Source organism: Heterodontus francisci, chromosome 27 (genome assembly GCF_036365525.1).
Source record: "Heterodontus francisci isolate sHetFra1 chromosome 27, sHetFra1.hap1, whole genome shotgun sequence".
Lineage (NCBI taxonomy): Eukaryota > Metazoa > Chordata > Chondrichthyes > Heterodontiformes > Heterodontidae > Heterodontus > Heterodontus francisci.
In genome coordinates, this window is record NC_090397.1 from 74,561,998 (window position 1) to 74,579,199 (window position 17,202).

Genomic DNA, 17,202 nt, shown 5'->3' on the forward strand with positions numbered 1-17,202 from the left:
AAATGGTTGGAAATAAAATTGGAGTTGTTCGATACTTTCCCCATCAGATTGTCGTTATGTTGAGTATGATTGCTGAAGGTAGCTGTTAAATTGTGAAATTATAGGCAGAGCCATTTAACCAGGAATCCTGTAGCCAGTATCATTTTAAGTACAGTAAAAATATTAAATTTATTTTCCCATTGCCTCACAATGCCCAGAGATACTCCAGTTACTGTAATGGCACTATATGGTACAAGACTAGTGATATTTCTTAACATAAGTGCAACTAATTTTTTGTATAAATAGTGTTATGGAGTCCATCCCAATCCACTTTCAATTGATGGAATAGATATTGGCAGGCCATGTACATCAGAACTTCTCAAATTCTATTAGTTGGGAACAGATTCATGCTTCTCAGAATATAAGCACAATACTATCGATGCTTTTTTACAACCCTTCTGTATTCTCACTTATTCCATAAAAACATGTGATCTCAGAAAATTGTTGCTTCAACCAAAACATTTTAATGCAGGCTGTAATGTTCAAAAGAGAGGGTCCAAAAATGCAATGAAAACCATATTACTATTGGTCAGGTTAGGGGGGAGATGCTATTGTAGGTTACTTTTCATTTCTACTCTTAATATTGTGCCTTTCCTTCTGGAGATTATTAAGAGATCTGACATTTTGAGAGCTTCGATTTACATGCATCTTTGATGTCATTGATCCAGACGCATATTTTAATTTGTAAACATCAAGGACAGATCTTTATATTTTGTTAGGTGGTAAGCAACATATGATTTAGTCGGCTTTATCTAAACAATGTAATGAATTTTATATAATATATAAAACACAAAGTGCTGGAAATACTCGACAGATCAGGCAGCATCTGTGGAGAGAGAAGCAGAGTTAACGTTTCAGGTCTAATGAATTTTATGTTCAAAGTTATAATTATGACAAAATGTAACATTTAAAAAATGTAATTATAAAACTCAATATTAAGTACTGCAGTGAAAGACACAGATTGTTTTAAAGATATTTCCTAATTTCAGCGATCAAAAATCAAGTAAGCTGCAAATATTTACCTAAAATGACAGAAATTCAGGATAATTATAAATGGATCAATTCAACTGTTCAATTTGAACATGTCCCAGTCTTTTAGGAAATTATAAATTAATCAGATATTATTTACTGGATTACTTATTAAGAGTCACTAGTTTAACTTATTCTGTGCATTAACACTAATCACTTTCTAATGTAAATCATTTAGAAAATATAATTGCACATTCCTGTAATTGTTTAATATGTAAATGAAAGTAATTAGATGTTAGAAATGTAAGAGCATTTTTATGCATGTTCAGTTTGATACAGATAGATGGTTAAATGTTGTTTCTAAAAAGTAAAGTAGAAAAGATGTGAAATATTTTGGTATAAAAGTTTTGCTGTAAATTTGGAATTTTATGTAGAGTTGACATCCTTTTATTTGGTTCTGTTGTGGTTATGACAGGGTTACTTACTGACTTTAAGAAATCAGTTGTAATTGTTGAAGTTGTAAATATATATGATCAATAATTGCATTACAGTCAATAAAATACTATTTTTCTTAAACAGGAAAAAGAGGAAGAAAAGTCAGATTCTTCAGCACTTCAACAGCAGAGAAGTCCCCAGGGTTTGAGTGATACGGGCTATTCATCTGATGGTATATCAAGTTCACTGGGTGAAATTCCAACTATTCTTCAAAGTGAAGATAAAGATTTGCTTAGAGAACCGGTCAGGAAAGATACCATTTCTCAGGAAAGTAGTCCTTCAAGCCCATCAGATCTTGCCAAGTTGGAAAGTACAGTTCTTTCAATCTTAGAAGCTCAGGCTAATACACTAAATAATGAAAAGTCAGGCCAGTACAAAGATCCTTATGGACTTTACACTGACCATGAAAGGGAACGACACAGACCAAGAACCTTATCAATTACACCAGAGTCTTATAGCTCAGATGAAGAAGATCTAGAAGACATTCAGGAAGAAGATGAGGAAGCTCTGGAGGATGAAGCTCTTGGAGATACATTAGCTAGAAAAGCCTGTAGAGAAAGCTGTGATTCTCAGGATGAAGCAATAGCGAGGAGGCAACGATATGATTCTGTAGAAGACAGTAGTGAAAGTGAGCACTCACCCCGTCCTCATAGGCAGAGGAAGATCAGTGTTGGGTCATCAAGCAGTGATAGCCAAGGATCTGGTGATGAAGAAGACTTTATTCGAAAACAGATCATTGAGATGAGTGCAGAAGAAGATGCATCAGGATCTGATGAGGATGAATATATCAGGAGTCAGCTGAAAGAGATAAGTGGTAAAGGGCGTCCAGAGAGCAAAGGACCAACTGTTAAGCACAAACGTCTTTCAAAAAAAAGTAGCACAAGTCATGATGATGATTCAGGGAGGCGCCATTCATGGCACGATGATGATGACGATGATGAAGTAGAAGTGTATGATGAAAGTCCTGAGTCTAAGTACAGAGAGACTAAAAGTCAAGACAATGAAGAGTTGTCCGTTTCAGCTGGTGGAGGCCTTAGACGTTTTAAAACAATCGATTTGAACAGTTCTATTTCAAATAAATACACAGAAGATGATTCTGAGAACAAAAAGGAAGGATTGTACGATGAAGAAGAACCAGAGCTAGAGATGGAGAGCTTAACTGATTCACCAGAAGATAGGTCAAGAGGTGAAGGCTCATCCAGTCTGCATGCAACATCTAGTTTTACACCTGGTACTTCACCTACATCAGTATCATCATTGGATGAAGACAGTGACAGTAGTCCAAGTCACAAGAAGATGCTTGGAGAGAGTAAACAGCAACGAAAGGCTAGACACAGATCACCTGGTCCCCTGTTGCCTACGATTGAAGACTCGTCTGAAGAAGAAGAATTGCGAGAGGAAGAAGAACATTTGCGAGAGCAAGAGAAACAGAGAGAATTAGAACAGCAACAAAGAAAGAGTTCAACAAAGAAATCAAAAAAAGATAAAGATGAGCTAAGAGCTCAGAGAAGACGTGAGCGTCCAAAAACCCCTCCAAGTAATCTCTCACCAATTGAAGATGCCTCACCTACAGAAGAGTTACGACAAGCAGCAGAAATGGAGGAGTTACATCGGTCTTCATGTTCTGAATATTCACCAAGCATTGAATCTGAGCCTGAAGGATTTGAAGTACATCCAGAAAAAATTCTAGAAGTACAGAAAGTTTACAAATTGCCTGTATCTGTGTCATTATATTCTCCAACAGATGAGAAAGCTGGTAGCATTATGCAAGAAGTCGATGCTGTTAATCATAAGTCTTTGAAAAGTGCAGAAGAAGCGTATGAAGAGATGATGCAGAAAGCAAGATTAATTCAGAATCAAAAAGAACCTGAAGATGTATTTGAAAAGGAGCCTTTATACGGGGGCATGTTAATAGAAGATTATATCTATGAATCTCTCGTAGAAGATACTTACAATGGAACAACGGATAACCGTTTCCTTAACACAGGACAGGAGACTGGCACTGGTTTGTTGCACGAATCTGAAAAGGAATTAAGAAGTCCAGATGAAATTTATGAAGAAATAATGAAGAAAACCACTGGTCTCAGTGATCATGAACAGTATTATTACACCCAACCTTTATCTGTAAACCTTCATCATCAGGAATTGGCTTCCACTGTGACTGGTGGTAAAGAAACATTTGTTACACTTCCATTAGATGTCACAGAATCTTCCACAAAGATGGAAAAACAGTTGTTAGATGCTGATGCTGCTTATGAAGAGCTCATGATGCGACAAAAAGCACTGCTGACTCCTGGAACCAGTCCAACTCAGCCGAGTTCTCCTGAATCACTTGTGTCTGCTCAATCAGAGGCCGCTGGTAGCCCTTCACTAACATCTACATCTGCTTCCACTAAGGTGCATGGGAAACTTTTAACCTCAATACCACTTTCTGGTACTGTACCAGTGCAAATTGCATCAATAGGTAGTATGATGCATGCTATCCCTGATGTCAAAATTACACAGCACTTTACTGTGGAAGAGGACATTGAAGCAGAATATGGAGAACAATATTATGTAGATAACAGAGAGATGTCACATGAAACCACTAAAGCAGTAAAACAGAGCAAACCAGGGACTACAACCAGCAGTATGGTATCAACAACAGTAGCACCTATGGAATTTGCAACTCCTGTTAGCACAATTGCCTCGACTGTTAGTATAACTAGCAGCTCTCCAATTTGTTCCACAGTACCAGTTGGTCAATTAGAGACAAAAGACTTTGTTGTCGTTAGTATAACCACAAGTGAAGAAAATTACACTTCAACACAGCCACCCACATCTACTGTCAAGACTACCATGCATCCATTAACTTCTGAAACAGCAGGAATTTCTCAAGTATATCCCATTTCAACCACTGGACCATCTGGGCTCTCAGCCATGTCAGATCATACCCTTATTTATGTGCCTCCTAATCCAGACAGTTCTGTAATTCTCACCTCCACTACAGTGACTTCAGTGCCAGAAACTAGACAGATTTTGAATAAACAATCTGCTGTGGGTGGTATTTCTGATAAAGACATCTCTTCAGTGTCTATGGCACCAGCTTCAGTGGGGGTTGCTGTTTCTGCATCCCCAAGGATATCACAGCCAATACCAGTTGTTACATTGGCTTCCACGATGTCAGTACCAGGAAAAGAGAAAATTGCAGCTGCCTCAAGTGCAGCACCAACTTCCTTTGTCTCTCCAACACTTTCCACTTCTGTAGCCAGCACTACCTCACAACTACCACAGACCTCTACTTGGGCTCCTTCTCTTCCTTTTGAAATGGTTTCATTCTTCACAAAGTCATCATTACAGTCTGCTCCGGATTCACCACTCCCTCCACCACCACCTCCTCCTCCTTTACCTCCTCCAACTTTTCCAAAGCCAGTTATCATCCCAAAGAAGAAATCCCCAGCTCAAGTACCAATCTATAGAATGGGAACCCCTACACACACTAGTGTTGTAACTAGCTTATCCAATACATTAGATCAGAGCAGTTTAACAGCAAATGGAAAAATATTTCATCCAATGCCACCTCCTGTCCCTCCAAAACCAGCCTCAATTCCATCGGGGTTGGTTTTCACCACTAGATCAGCAGATGGAATACGACCTGAGATTCCACCAAAACCTTCACTTGCTCACCTTCCTATCACTGTGCATAGACCAAGTGAATTACAACACAAATCTTCAACCTCAGCTACAACTTTGTCTTTGAACTTGGCTTCACCAGGAGATTTCAATCTGATCTCTCCTACATCTCCTATGTCCCCATATTCAAATAGATCTTCTCCAAAGTTAACTATGCATTCTCAAGCTACTTATGTTGTAATCACTTTGCCATCTGAACCTGGTACTCCAACAGAATCTGTAACCTGCCAAGCATCTTCCACCCAGCCATCAGTATCCCCTTCGATACAGCATGGTCCATCGTGTCTACCATCTGCCATCTCCTTGGCTCACTTTACCAAATCTTTGGAAACTCAGAAAATAGTTGAAAAGGGAAAAACAGAGACAGTTTATTTTTATCAGAGTTTGTCACAAGGTATTGTATCAACAGTGGCACATGGGATATCAACTGAAGTGTCCCAGACACCAGTTTCAATGATATATGACAAAGTACCAAGTACAGACACAGTTAGTGTTGCTATAACCATACCTCCTGAAAGAAAATACTCTGAACAACCACAATTTCAAGAAAACGGGAGAACACTAGAACATGCAGCACTGTTCACAAGTGATGTAATTGATCTTCGTACTTTGTCAAATTTAGATGCTGGTATGACAGATAATGGTATGGATTTATCTACTTTCTCTACAGATGGAAGAAGGCATGCTTTAGTGATTGATTCTGGTAGCATATGTCATATCAGTGCAGTTCAGCCTGCCATTGTGAATCTAAGTACAACAGGATCAGATGAACAAATTCCAGTTTCTACACTGGCGATGTCTACTGGAAGTATGACTGTAGTTACCTGCTCAGCTACTACAACTTTTACTACAACTACTAACACTTTTGAAAGACCTGTGGATCTTGGGCATGCCGTGTCTATACCACTTCAACTAACGACCAAGATTGATGAAGCAGCATGCAGCGTTGCTCATAGTCAGTCACCTGCCACAAGTACAGTAGAAGTTCCAATCAACCTGTCTTGTAACACTGTTGCTTCTATGTCAGGTTGGCCTATTACAAAACCAGTGACCAAAGCGTCTATTAGTACAACAAATGGATGGATAGATGCAGAATCTACAGAGGTTAAAGCAGTTGATTTAAGCACCACAAAGCCCCATCGAATGATGGTGACAATGGATGGATTAACATCTGGAATTGTTACGACAATTGTAGAGGAGGAAGACAAGCCTGTAGATCTTACTGCAGGAAGACGGAATGTTTGCTGCGATATGGTTTACAAGTTTCCATTTGGTCGCAGTTGTTCATCTTTGACACAGCAACCTGCTTCCACCCTACCTGAAGATCGTTATGGGTACAGAGATGACCACTATCAATATGGCCGTAGTGGATCGCATGGTTACCGAGGATTTGGGAGCATGAAGCCTTCCATGTCTGATACAAACCTGGCTGAAGCTGGTCTGTTTCTATATAAAAGCAAGCATAGCTTTGACTATTGTAGTAGTGCTACAGATGCAGCAGTAGATCTTACATCAGGAAAACTGACTACAGGTCAGTATGATACAGCAACAGATCTTTCCTTAAAATTAAGACTGCATGGTTTCCCTCAACTCGTCTTGGGCTAATCTTTTTCTTTTGCATCATTTCTAATTCTTAATTTTTCATTTGGTACAGAACCCTAAGCATGTGAAAATGGAATGCAATTTAATTTTTGGTTGATCTTTTGGTTATTTTTGCACACAGTTGGTTGCATGCGCCTGCATGATTTTTCAGCATTGTTTTTGTTTCACATGAAATTGCAACTATAATTATAATGAAGAATTGCATGCAGTCTTTGCTTTAATCATCTGGATGAAATGGCAATGATTATCCCCACAAATCAATTTGATTATCTAGGAATGAGCTCTATTTCTGACGCTATAATTACAGGTGAATTAATGGACTTTTCTGCAGTTTGTACTCAGCCTCAAGATCATCTCAGCAAGGGAACACTGAGTTATCCAGAGACATGTCAAGTGATTGCAGCCACTGGCACGCCACAGTATTCTCAAGCAAGAATAACACCAACTATAGGAAGTCACTATGGCATGCCAAGTGTTTTACGTTCTTCTGGTGGTGTTGTTTATTCTTCTGTGGCAACTCCAATCCCATCCACTTTTGCGATTACTACCCAGCCAGGTTCAATATTCAGCACTTCCCTTAGTCTCCATAGCAATGATACTATGCCTTCATTACCAGCATTACAGCATATTCAATCAATGCCCAAATCTTCCAGTTTCTTGACAACGGCAGACATAGGAAGAGAGATGGATGCTGGGATTTCTCTCGGTTTAGATACATCTGGGCTTCTGCCTAACCTAACAACAATTGCAGCAACATATCCAGATACATCAACGGATGTCAGTTTTATGCCCCCTGAAACTGATTACGTGCAAAAACATGGCATTGACCCTTCAGTGGTTCCTAAACTCTCACCTGTTGCTTCACCTGTATCTGAAGAAAACAAACATTTGTTGATGGAAAGGGAAATGCTAGAGTTTGAGAAGATGAAACAGATACGTTTAGCTGAAGAGCTGGAGCGTGAACGGCATGAGATCCAGATATTCCGAGAGCAAGAAAAGCTTATCGTTCAGCGAGAACTTCAGGAGCTCCAAACAATGAAGCAACAACTCCTGTACCAGCAAGAAGAAGAGCGGCAAGCACAGTTTATGATACAACAAGAAACAATAGCACAGCAACAGATGCAACTTGAGCAAATTCAGCAGCTGCAGCAGCAACTACAACAACAGCTCGAGGAGCAAAAGATTCGCCAGATATATCAGTACACATATGACCCTTCTGGTACAGCCACAACTCAGACAAGAACAGAGCAAGCAATGATAGAATCCCAGTACACAACAGCAGAGAATGGTCAGTTCTGGCATGCTCAAGATGCTAGTACAACAGCTTCAGTCATGATGGGGCATGATATACCACAGCCATGGTATACTGCTCAGTCAGACGGCATTCCTCAGCACATGCCCCAGCCTTGCATGCTGAGCTCAGTATCAGAAATGTCTTTGAAAGATATTGATGTTAGAGAGGGAAGACCACTGAGGAAGAGGAGCTCCATGCCAAGGTTGCGTGGTCAGTACAGTGATGATCTTGATGGAAATATGCAAGAGCCAAGATCATACAAAAAGATAGTTGACAGCGGAGTCCAGACTGATGATGAGGAAGGGACAGAAAGATGCTACACGAGTAGAAGAAGAAGAGCTAAGAAGAGTGTGGATAGCAGTGTTCAGACTGATGATGAAGATAATCAAGAGGACTGGGACATACCCACCCGAAGGCGAAAGTCTCGTGTGGGGAAGTATACTGATGGTGGAACAGAGATAGATAAAACAAAGCGTCCACATTTTGCAAAACTCTCTAATATTGCTATGCAGACTGTAGCTGAGATTTCTGTTCAAACGGAACCTGAGGGAATTATAAGGACACCTTCAATAAGGGCTCAAATTGAGTCTAAGATAGAAATTGTAAAGCACATTTCAGCTCCAGAGAAAACGTATAAAGGCGAAAGCTTAGGTTGCCAGACAGAAACAGACTCAGACGGGCAAAGCCCGCAGTACCTGAGCCATAAGGTAATTCCAGCCGTATCCCCACAAGAAACTGATAAAAAGCGTCCAACACCATTAGAAATAGGTTATTCAAATCACCTTCGAGCAGATTCCTCCTTCCAAGTTGCTCCCTCCCCGCCCAAATCGCCAAAGGTATTGTACTCACCAATCTCACCAATGTCTCCAAATAAAGAATTGGAGGCAGTGCTTGTGCCCTATGAGAAATCCCCTTCAGTTGACAAAAGCTCACAGAAACTAATGACTCCTGAACTACCAAAGAATCAACCATTAAGTCCTCGGACCATCAAGGTGATACAGCGATCCATGTCTGATCCAAAACCACTGAGTCCTACAGCAGAAGAAAGCTCTAGGTTGCATTTCCAGTATAGCGACAGCTACTCGGTAAGAATTTTGCTACTTAATTGTTTCTGATTGCCATTAGTTATTTTTAAACAAATAGTTTGTGGTGAATCTGTTTGGGATACTTCAGTCAACTATAACAATAGCACCTTGTAACACTGCTAATAATTCAGTCCAGTATAGCTAACTTCTAGTGCAAATATACCCAGAAGTATAGTGCACTGACAACATGCAATTTTCCGAACTCAGTTTGTTTCCTCAATTACTCACAATTTGCAGTGCACCTTTGGATTTGTGCAGGGTCCGGTTTAATGGGGGACTGGAAAATCACAATATAGGTGAAATTTCAAGGGAAAAAGCCACTTAAGTGTAAGTGCTGACACAGGAGGCAAAACATTTTACACCTGTTAGAAAAGTGCAAAAGCCATTTTAAATGGTTGGAAAGCTTTGCCAAGGCTGAAAAGTAAATGGAGGAAATGATACAGCGGAATGATACTAACTCTGGGGGAAATCAATGCAGCAGGACAGACTCAACCTACCTTTCATGCCGAGCAAAGTGCACGTATGCTGTATGAGGCAAGACTGAGAAAGATTATCTCTTTTTGGTAAATCAGGATATCTGATCCATAGGCCAGCAGTGCAGAATGCCTGCAATAAGCCTGAGGCATAGAAGATAACACTGAAGCACCTTTCCAATGTTGCAGCTTTGACACTGGTGTCCTTGCAGCAGACAGTGAAAACCCTTGCAGCCAGTGAGCTGATCTGGAGCCTATACTCTACCGTTAATAGGTTGGTGTGTCAAGGCCTGGAAGTCTGCTGGATGACATAATGCCAGATGCAGCCAGTGCTACTTCAGTGTCTGCTCATCTCCCTGGCATGCTGCCTTCTAGCATCACTTCAATCACAAACTAACCAATTCTATTCTATTTTACCTCCCCTAGTTGCTAACCACAGGACTCTACAGTTTATGCTTTATGGTTTTGCTGAGCTCCGTGAAAGCTGGTTGTGAAGGAAACTGTTTAGTTTAATGTTGATTTTAACCTGATTACAGTTCTGTGAAGAATCTTGGGACATTTTTCTACATTAAAGGCACTATATAAATGCAAGTTGTTGCTGTTAGAATGATGGTATTAGTGCAATAGGGAGGGATGACCTAAGTTCAGGAGACCAGGATGTAGAAGCATTTTGGATAGAGATGAAAAATCATAAAGGCAAGAAGTCACTTGTGGGAGTGGTGTACAGACTACCTAACATAAGCCACATTGTAGAACGGGGTATAAAGGAAGAAATAATGGCAGCTTGTCAGAAAGGTACAGCGATAATTCTGGGGGATTTTAAACTACATATAGACCGGAAAAATCAGATGGGTAGACGTAGCCTAGATGAGGAGTGCATAGAATGTTTTGGGGATAATTTCTTGGAACAATACGTTCTGGAGCCAACCAGAGAGCAGGCTATACTGGACCTGGGATTGTGCAACAAGATAGGACTAATTAATGATCTCATAGTTAAGGCACCCTGAGGTAGCAGTGATCATAATATGATTGAATTTTACATTCAGTTTGAGGGTGAGAAGAGTGGGTCCAAGACTACTATTTTAAACTTAAGTAAGGGCAATTATGAGGGCATGAAAGCAGAGCGAGCTAAAGTGAACTGGAAAAATAGTTTAAGGGATAGGTCAATAGAGATGCAGTGGCAGACATCTAAGGCGATATTTCAGAATACATAGAATAGATGCATTTCCACGAGAAAGAAAACTTCCAATGGTGGGACCCGCCATCCGTGGTTAAATAAAACATTTAAAGATAGTATCAAACTTAAAGAAAAAACCTATAATTGCACAAAGATGGGTGGCAGGTCAGAAGATTGGACAGAATATAAAAAAAAGCAAAGAATGACGAAAAGATTGATAAGGAAGGTAAAATTATAGTACAAGAGAAAGCTAGCTAGAAATATAAAGACAGATAGTAAGAGTTTCTATAGATATTTATAAAAAGAAAAGTTAACAAAGTGAGTGTTGGTCCTATAGAAAGTGAGTCTGGGGAATTAATAATGGACAATAAGGAGATGGCAGATGAACTGAACAGGTATTTTGCATTCGGTCTTCACTATTGAGGATACACGTAACATCCCAGTATTAGCTGTAAGTCATAAAATGGCAGGGAGGGAGGAGCTCAAGAAAATTACAATCACCAGGGAAGTGGTACTGAACAAATTGTTGGAGCTGCGGGCTGACAACTCCCCGGGTCCTGATGGATTTCATCCTAGGGTTTTAAAAGAAGTGGCTAATGAGATAGTTAGTTTTAATTTTCCAAAATTCCCTAGATTCGGGGAAAGTTCCATTAGTTTGGAAAATAGCGAATGTAACTCCTTTATTCAAAAAGGGAGGGAGACAGAAAGCAGGAAACTCCAGGCCAGTGAGCTTAACATATGTCTTAGGGAAAATGTTAGAAACTATCATTAAAGATGTTATAGCAGGGCACTTAGAAAAATTTAAGGTAATCAGGCAAAGTCAACATGGTTTTGTGAAAGGGAAATCATGTTTTTTCTTGGAGTTCTTTGAGGGAGTTACATGTGTTGTGGATAAAGGGGAACCGATGGATGTATTGTACTTCGATTTCCAGAAAGCATTTGATAAGATGCCGCATCAAAGGTTATTGCAAAAAATAAAAGCTCATTGTGTAAGGGTTAACATATTGACATGGATAGAAGATTGGCTAGCTAACAGGAAACAGAGAGGAGGCATAAATGGGTCATTTTCTGCTTGGCAAGATGTAATGAGTGGTGTACCACAGGGATCAGTGCTGGGGCCTCAACATTTTACAATTTTTATAAATGACGTGGATGAAGGGACCAAAGGTATGGTCGCTAAATTTGCTGATGACACAAAGATAGGAAGGAAAGTAAGTTGTGAAGAGGACATAAGGAGGCTACAAAGGGATATAGAGGGATATAAGTGAGTGGGTAAAGACCTGGCAAATGGAGTATAATGTGGGAAAGTGGGAAATTGTCCACTTTGGCAGGAAGAATAAAAAAGAAGCATATTATCTAAATGGTGAGAGATTGCAGAGCTCTGAGATGCAGAGGATCTGGGTGTCCTCATGCATGAATTGCAAAAGGTTAGTATGCAGGTACAGCACGTAATTAGGAAAGCTAATAGAATGTTATAATTTATCGCGTGGGAATTGAATACAAAAGTAGGAAGGTTATGCTTCAGCTATACAGGGCATTGGTGAGACCACATCTGGAGTACCGTGTACAGTATTGGTCTCCTTATTTAAGGAAGGATGTAAATGTGTTGGAAGCAGTACAGAGAAGGTTTACTAGACTAATACCTGAAATGGGCGGCTGTCTTACAAGGAAAGATTAGCTTGTATCTGCTGGAGTTTAGAAGAGTAAGAGGCGACTTGATTGAAACATATAAGATCTTGAGGGGTCTTGACAGGGTGGATGTGGAAAGAATGTTTCCTCTTGTGGGAGAATCTCGAACTAGGGGTCACTGTTTAAAAATAAGGGATCCTCCATTTAAGACAGAGATGAGGAGAATTTTTTTCTCTCAGAGGGTCGTGAGTCTTTGGAATTCTCTTCCTGAAAAGGCAGTAGAAGCAGAGTCTTTGAATATTTTTAAGGCAGAGGAAGATAGATTCTTGGTAAGCAAGGGGGTGAAAGATTATCAGAGGTAGGTGGAAATGTGGAGTACAGTTCAGCCATGACCTTATTGAATGGCGGAGCAGGCTCGAAGGGCTGAGTGGCCTACTCCTGCTCCTAATTCATATGTTCGTATGTTCGTTATGAAAGAACTCCCTTTCATCAGCCCCCTTTTCTCATCTGTTTCTGTTCTGCTGAAATCATGTAAGTTACTTATTTACTCTCTGCTTTTCAGTACCTTAGTTTAAAGCCAAACTTATCATGATGAATAAATAAAAATTCCCAAAATGTTCAAATTCATTGGAATAAAAATTCCTGAAATCTCTGTTTAAATTATAAAAGCAAAATTAATTTTAAAAAATTGTAAATGTTGCAAGATCAGACAAAAATACCCATTCCCCTTGAAGGCCTCCAATGCACAGGAAGCATCTTTTGCACACATTCAACATGGGTTTTGTAGGGAAGGAGTACAATCCCATTGCAAAAGCTGGGAAATTTCATCAGATATTCTGGGCCACAGTAAGACCACAACATTAATGTATGAAAACACTCTAGATCCAAAACACAGGCAGCGTAAAACTGCAGTAAGAGTCCTTGCTACATTTGTCTGAGACCTGCTCCCATCACTTTTTCATCCCTGTGCCAATTGCTCTAATGAGATTATAAAATTCAGAGTCTTCAATGAAGTATTCATGAACATTTTATCTTCCATCTTGCTGCAACTAAACCAGGCTAAACATTCAGCTGCAGTGGAGTTCAGTCTTTACTACCATTCACAAGTCATGTGTGTTAGAATTCTTTAAAGGGGAGTTTTAGTCAAAGGGATTGTGCATATTTACCTTCAAACCAATGATCCAGTAATATTTTCATCCCCTGGACAGTATTGTATCATGTTTTCAGACACCATCTTAGTTCAGTTTCACTGGCTAAGGATTCCCACTCCACTATGGGGATCCTCTCTGCTTTTATACTATATGGTTGATATTTCCAAATCTGCTCCGGCAGCATTAGCTTTGCCTGGTCAGTTGCCTCATTTCCTGCTATTTCAGTTTATGATTATGACAGTTGGGTGACGTGTTAGACGTTTAGGATCTTCTTTTGATATTCTTTCAGGCACAATGATGCTGGCCATTCCCATAGCAGATTTCCAACTTTATTCTGGAGTGTCTCCATACTGCCCCATATCCAACTCGGAATAACCCAGGAATACAATCATAGGGGCCACTTTGTGATCTGAACCAGATATTGTGTCTTTCGCACATGCCCTCACATGTAATTGTCCAATCTTTTCAAAAACTGACTGGAATACTTGATGATTCAAGGCCAGATCCAAATCAATAAACCACATTATTTCACAGGCAGCAAGTGAACATACAAAGTAAAAGAGTCAAAGCAAATGATAATTACTTTGCTCAATCTCACTTCTCTCTTCGGAAACATAAAAAGTAATAAACCACACACCTTATCCCTTCCGTGGGCTAACTTTGTTATTTTGACATTACCATTCTTTCAGACTACTTAGAAAACTGACCTGCTGCATCTGTTCAGCTTTACAACAGGTCTAGGACTGTGTGCCATAAACTCTTGTTCAAAACTTGATTTCCCTTGGCTTCCTCCTGCTAGTGACCTGCCAGTAAACCTGTCAATGAAACTAGTTCCCTGTCCTTCCACATTGAGATGTGAATTTGAAGAAGGACTTTTTCCTACAAGTTTCTTAATGAATTCGGGTTGTTCTAGCTACGGGGCCTGATATCATTTGTGACTTCTACAAACTGGCCCATTTGGCCTCTCACATTTAATGACTGCAGCCTCTGGTCATTTTAAACTTGTGCAAACTCAGGCACAACCCTTCAGCATAATTCAGTCACACAATTCATTCCTCGAGAAATGATTAGCAAAAATCCTGAAATGTGACAGTGATGTTTGATCGTCTTAAGCGATTTACATTCCTATTGGAAGGTAAGAAATGGTATTTTCCATTGAAAAACTGTAGGAAGTGATTTAATGCCTGTGTTAAGATATTACCCTCCTGCTCTAGTTCCTTGAGATTCCTCATGAACGTACTTCAATGACCTTCCCTCCCCGTCCCCGTCTCACACACACACACACACATGTGGATCACAGAATTACATTCTGTGGAGAGCTGCTGTCTGGAGCTGGCCTCTCCCAGGCTTGAGCTCCCAGAAGTCACTGGCTACAGGCATCCACATGAGCAATAGCAGCCTTTCACTAGGACTAAGGGATGGTGCTTTGTTACTGGATGAGTTATCTGGAAGCCTTGACGAGGGCCCTGGAGAAAATGAATTCAAATTCCACCATAGCAGCTGTGGGAATTTAAATTCAATTAATTAATAAATGTGGAGTAAAATGCTAGTCTTATTAATGATGATCACGAAACTATCGAGTTGCCACAAATACCCATTTGGTTTGATCCAGCAGATTTGCTGCTTGTGGGGCTTCTCACCAACCCAGTTAAAATCATGTTGGAATCCAATTGAGATCATTCGTTCCCTATTTGGATTTATTTACGAGGCACCTGCCTCTTTATGATGGGTGCGTTAGCGACCCAAGTCAGCTCCATAATAAAAATAGCAATCAGCAGGAATGGGGCAGTAAGTTGATTTTCACAATTTTAAACAGCTCTTCTACCACTTTCATGCCAAGCAGGTTGGGTTAAAATTGGATTCCACATGTTCGTAAGGTAACTACTTGAGTGAACTCAAAACACATTTCTCAAATTTTTGCTTTCAAAATCACACAAGGCAAAATAATTTGTAAATTGAAACTGACAATCTTTTGAAAAATATTACTCACCATATACGAAGTATATAGCAAGGGAAAAAGTTTAACAGGAATTAAATCAGTGCTCAATCGATGTACTTTATTTAGAAATACAGCACTGAAACAGGCCCTTCGACCCACCGAGTCTGTGCCGACCATCAACCACCCATTTATACTAATCTTGCATTAATCCCATATTCCTACCACATCCCCACCTTCTCTCAATTCCCCTACCACTTACCTATACTAGGGGCAATTTATAATGGCCAATTTACCTATCAACCTGCAAGTTTTTGGATGTGGAGGAAACCGGAGCACCCGGCAGAAACCCACGCAGTCACAGGGAGAACTTGCAAACTCCACACGGGCAGTACCCAGAATTGAACCCGGGTTGCTGGAGCTGTGAGGCTGCGGTGCTAACCACTGCGCCACTGTGCTGCCCTTAATGTGACCAGTGCGTTGTCACAGGCTCAGTATATGTTAACCAACAAACAAAATCTCAATTTTGAATTCATATAATTCACTGTAATGATTTTCTGCTAGATTATCACGTGACTTCACCCATTCAGAGATGCAGCTTTGGCTTTTATTGAGGTGGAGTGCACCCAAAGCTTGACATTGAGTCATAGAGTTACACAGCACAGATACAGGCCCTTCGGCCCAGCGCACCTGTGCCGACCATCAAGCACCCGTCCTAACTAATCCCATTTCCCCGCACTTGGCCCTTAGCCTTGTATGCCAAGGCGTTCCAAGTGCTCATCTAAATACTTCTTGAATGCCGTGCCTCTACCACTCCTTCAGGCAGTGTGTTCCAGATTCCAACCACCCTCTAGGTGAAAATATTCTTGCTCAACTCCCCTCTAAACCTCCTGCCCCTTACCTTAAATCTATGCCCCCTAGTTATTGACCTCTCCGCTAAGGGAAAAAGTTTCTTCCTATCTGTCCTATCAATGCCCCTCATAATTTTGTATACCTCAATCATGTCCCCACTCAGGCTTCTCTGCTCCAAGGAAAACAGCCCCAGCATATCCAGTCTGTCTTCATAACTGAAATGCTCCAGCCCAGGCAACATCCTGGTGAATCTCCTCTGCACCCTCTCCAGTGCAATCATATCCTTCCTATAGTGTGGTGACCAGAACTGTACACAGTACTCCAGCTGTGGCCTAACTAGCATTTTATGCAGCTCCATCATAACCTCCCTGCTCTTATATTCTATGCCTCAGCTAATGAAGGCAAGTATCCCGTATGCCTTCCAAACCACCTTATCTACCTGTGCTGCTGCCTTCAGTGATCTATGGACAAGCACCCCAAGGTCCCTCTGACCCTCTGTACTCCTTAGGGTCCTACCATCCATTATATATTCCATTGCCTTGTTAGACCTCCCAAAGTGCATCACCTCACCCTGCTCAGGATTAAATTCCATTTGTCACTGCTCCGTCCATCTTACCAGCCCATCTATATTGTCCTGTAGTCTAAGGCTTTCCTCCTCACTATTTACGGCACCACCAATTTTTGTGTCGTCTGCGAACTTACTGATCATACCTCCTATATTCACATCTAAATCATTAATGTACACTACAAACAGTAAGGGTCCCAGCACTGATCCCTGTGGTACACCACTGGTCACAGGCCTCCATTCACAAAAACAACCCTCGACAA

At 40.5% G+C, this 17,202-nt stretch overlaps 1 protein-coding gene across 1 annotated transcript in view; it reads left to right on the plus strand.

Annotated features, from left to right (window-relative positions):
- The window catches only part of LOC137384960 (protein piccolo-like), a 631,016-nt gene that overhangs the window by 8,232 nt on the left and 605,582 nt on the right, over positions 1-17,202 (plus strand). Inside the window, exons 6-8 of the mRNA XM_068059672.1 lie at positions 1,588-6,706; positions 7,085-7,594; positions 7,664-9,156. Coding sequence (XP_067915773.1) covers positions 1,588-6,706; positions 7,085-7,594; positions 7,664-9,156 — 7,122 coding nt within the window. The remainder of the gene's footprint in view (positions 1-1,587; positions 6,707-7,084; positions 7,595-7,663; positions 9,157-17,202) is intronic.